A 2,969-nucleotide genomic window follows, 5' to 3' on the forward strand; every position below is an offset into this window, starting at 1 on the left:
GGCCAGGCTGGGGCTGAGCTCTGCAGCTCCTCTCTCCCTCCCCGCTGAGCTCTGCCCCTGCTCTCACAGGGATCGGGCTGGTCCTGGAGGAGCTGCGCCGCGCCGGCTTCCTCAACAGCACCCTGGTGATCTACACGTCCGACAACGGCATCCCCTTCCCCGGGGGCAGGACCAACCTCTACCGCTCGGGCACCGCCCAGCCGCTGCTCCTCTCCTCCCCCGAGCACCCCCAGCGCTGGGGGCACGTCAGCCTGGCCTTCGCCAGCCTCCTGGGTAAGTGCTGAGGGAGGGAGGGAGGCAGCACAGCTGTGCCTGGAGCGGGGTGGGCTGCTCCCCACCCTCCCTGCACCAAAACTCAGGGTCCTGTCCCTGGGGGCAGCCCCGAGCCCTCAGCACTGGCAGGGCCAGTGCAGGGAAGGGAGAGGAGAGAGGACAGAACGGAGTCCCCTGCAGGGACACCATCCCTGGGGACCTTTCTGCCCCTCTCTGGGGCTGAGTTTCCTCCCACAGTGCCTGTCCCCGTCTCACCCTTTTCCTCCCCTCCAGACCTGACGCCGACCATTCTGGACTGGTTCTCCATCCCCTACCCTGCTTACAGCATCTTTGGCACCAGGCAGGTGCAGCTCACTGGAAAGTCTCTCCTGCCAGCCCTGGAGTCAGAGCAGCCCTGGGCCACCGCCTTCAGCAGCCAGAGTCACCACGAGGTGACCATGTACTACCCCATGCGAGCCATCCAGCACCGCCAGTTCCGCCTCATCCACAACCTCAACTACAAGATGCCCTTCCCCATCGACCAGGACTTCTACGTCTCGCCCACCTTCCAGGACCTGCTGAGGCGCACCAGGGCGGGGCAGCCGACGCACTGGAACAGGAGCCTGCAGCAGTACTACTACCGAGCCCGCTGGGAGCTCTTCGACTGCAGCCGCGACCCCGCCGAGAGCCAGAACCTGGCCCCCGACCCGCGCTATGCCAGCGTCCTGCAGCTGCTGCGTGCCCAGCTCCTCAGGTGGCAGTGGGACACGGGGGACCCCTGGGTGTGCGCCCCCGACGCTGTCCTGGAGGAGAAACTGAGCCCCCAGTGCCAGCCACTGCACAATGAGCTGTGAGTGTCACCTGTGAGTGCCACCTGTGCCCTGACAGTGCTGTGCTCCTGTGGGGCTCAGACCCCACCTGTGCCCCAGCTGTGCTGTGCTGCTGTGGGGCTCAGACCCCACCTGTGCCCCAGCTGTGCTGTGCTCCTGTGGGGCATGAGGGCTGGTCCCAAATCCCGGGGACACCATGAGGCTCTGCCCCCTGTGCCAACACCGCCTGACCCCAGAGCACTGAGGGATTCCTAGTGCCTTGGCTCTCAGCCAGAGGAGCTGAAGGGCCAAGCTGGCCCTCAATAAAGCCTCTGGAGGGTAAGGCTCTCATTTTCACCTGGAGCTGGGCACAGCCCTGCAGCAGCCCCCAGCTTGGAGGCAGCAGGACAGGCCAAGGGCCTCTGTGGCACAGCCAGGGCTGCAGGAACAGCTGGGGACCCCTAGCGCTCTGGGAAATGGGGAAAGCCTTCAAGGGGCACAGGGGGTCCCGCTGGAGACCTCCAGGCAGGGACAGAGCTGGGGTGTCCCAGCCAGGGGCAGGGGACTGAGCACATTCAGAACCAGGAGAGGGGACAAGGACACGGCCTGGGGCTGCTCCCAGCAAACAGCAGCTTTATTCACAGTACTGCTCCCTCAGTCCCTGCACATCCCACCCCCCAAAACCACAGCCACGAAACTCCCTGCAGTCTCTGCCCCAGTTACCAGTCCCCCAGAGCAACTGGTTTGCTGTCTCACAAGGCACTTGGATCTTTTTTCCCCTGATTTGATGATGGTGAAGTTTTCCCTGTCCCTGGGGGCTGTGCAAGGGCCCCCTCCCTCTGCCAGTCCAGTGCACACCCCTCCATCAATGCCCAGCAGCCAGAGGGAGAACAAGGCCCAGGAGTGTGGGAAGAGCAGGGGCAGCTCAGGGTACAGGGGATGGGATGGATTTGGCCTTGGATTCCAGGGGAGCAGCGCAGTCTCCCTGTGACCCACGCTGGTCAGGACCAGGAGATCACAAACTGCTCCCACATGGGCAGCGACACAGGGACTCTCAGCACCTGGGGGAGAAGGAAGGTGAGAGCCAGGCAGGAGGGAGCCCAGGAGTGTCAGAGCCCATGGAGGTCTGCCCCTCACAGAGCCACAGCCTGGCACAGTCCTGGTCCCACAGATCCCCTGGGCAGGGCACTCCGGATCCCTTCCTGGCCACCACCCCTGCCCAGGCTGGGAACCAGCGCTCACCTGGGTGTCACTGCGGTAGGAGAAGTCACTCACGATGACACCGTTGGCCAGAACTCTCCGGGGAGGGCTGGTGACCCCCAGCACAGTCACGGCCTCCAGCAGGACCCCGTCCAGGTGGGCACTCGCCCGCAGCAGCTGGCTGAGCACGGCGTCCTGGGCACAAGGGATGGCACCATGTGCTCCCAGGGCTCTTCCAGGTGCCCCACCCCACCTGCTGCCCCTCTGAGCAGACACAGGTGTGCCAGGGTCACCAGGAGCCCCGCCCTGCCCCGTGCTCACGTTGGAGGCCAGGAAGAGGATCTCGGTGTAGTCGCCCCTCTCAAAGGTCTCCCAGCTCTCCCCATCATCCCAGAACAGCTCTCCCCTGGCGAAGCCGTCCAGGCTCAGCGCCACCACCAAGGCCATGCCCTTCCCACGGGACTGGGCAGTGCTGAAGGCGGGCTCCTGGGGCATGGGGCAGGCACAGCTCAGGGCACTGCCACAGCCGTGTCCCCAGCCCTGCAGCCACAGCTGACATTGTCCTGGCAGCGGTGTGGGCACTGCCGCCCTCCCAGGCTGCTCAGACAGGTCACTGTGGTGTCACCATGGAGCAGAGGGGCTCACCTGTAGGGGCAGGATGTGCCCTGCACGGATGTGGACGTTGATGGTGTCCAGGGGCGCTGGCAG

The 2,969-nt window shown here is 65.2% G+C and overlaps 2 protein-coding genes across 2 annotated transcripts; one reads left to right on the forward strand and one right to left on the reverse strand.

Moving 5' to 3' along the window:
* Positions 1–69: 69 nt before the first annotated feature.
* Positions 70–1,404, forward strand: LOC121332192 (N-sulphoglucosamine sulphohydrolase-like; the record flags this gene model as incomplete). The annotated part of the gene is made up of 2 exons (XM_041397379.1): positions 70–273; positions 547–1,404. Coding segments are annotated over 2 exons (764 nt in total), but the record flags the coding sequence as incomplete, so codon positions are not given.
* A 273-nt stretch (positions 1,405–1,677) lies between these two features.
* LOC121332191 (lysosomal alpha-glucosidase-like) lies at positions 1,678–2,963 on the reverse strand. Its single transcript, XM_041397378.1, has 4 exons — positions 2,907–2,963; positions 2,583–2,747; positions 2,304–2,456; positions 1,678–2,122 (listed from the first exon to the last, which is right to left on the reverse strand). Exons 2-4 carry the CDS (start codon positions 2,706–2,708, stop codon positions 2,063–2,065), a joined length of 339 nt encoding a protein of 112 aa, XP_041253312.1. The 5' UTR covers positions 2,709–2,747; positions 2,907–2,963; the 3' UTR covers positions 1,678–2,062.
* Positions 2,964–2,969: the final 6 nt, after the last annotated feature.

The sequence above is a fragment of the Onychostruthus taczanowskii genome, unplaced genomic scaffold, assembly GCF_017590055.1.
Source record: "Onychostruthus taczanowskii isolate IOZ18803 unplaced genomic scaffold, ASM1759005v1 scaffold1388, whole genome shotgun sequence".
NCBI lineage: Eukaryota > Metazoa > Chordata > Aves > Passeriformes > Passeridae > Onychostruthus > Onychostruthus taczanowskii.

Bases quoted from the DNA above. Each gene is read 5' to 3' on its own strand.
- LOC121332191 (XM_041397378.1), bottom strand. From the start codon at position 2,708: ATGGCCTTGGTGGTGGCGCTGAGCCTGGACGGCTTCGCCAGGGGAGAG. The intron at 2,457-2,582 runs GTGAGCACGGGG...CCTTGTGCCCAG, and splicing joins TCCTCTTCCTGGCCTCCAAC to GACGCCGTGCTCAGCCAGCT. The intron at 2,123-2,303 runs GTGAGCGCTGGT...CTTCTCCCCCAG, and splicing joins CCTACCGCAGTGACACCCAG to GTGCTGAGAGTCCCTGTGTC.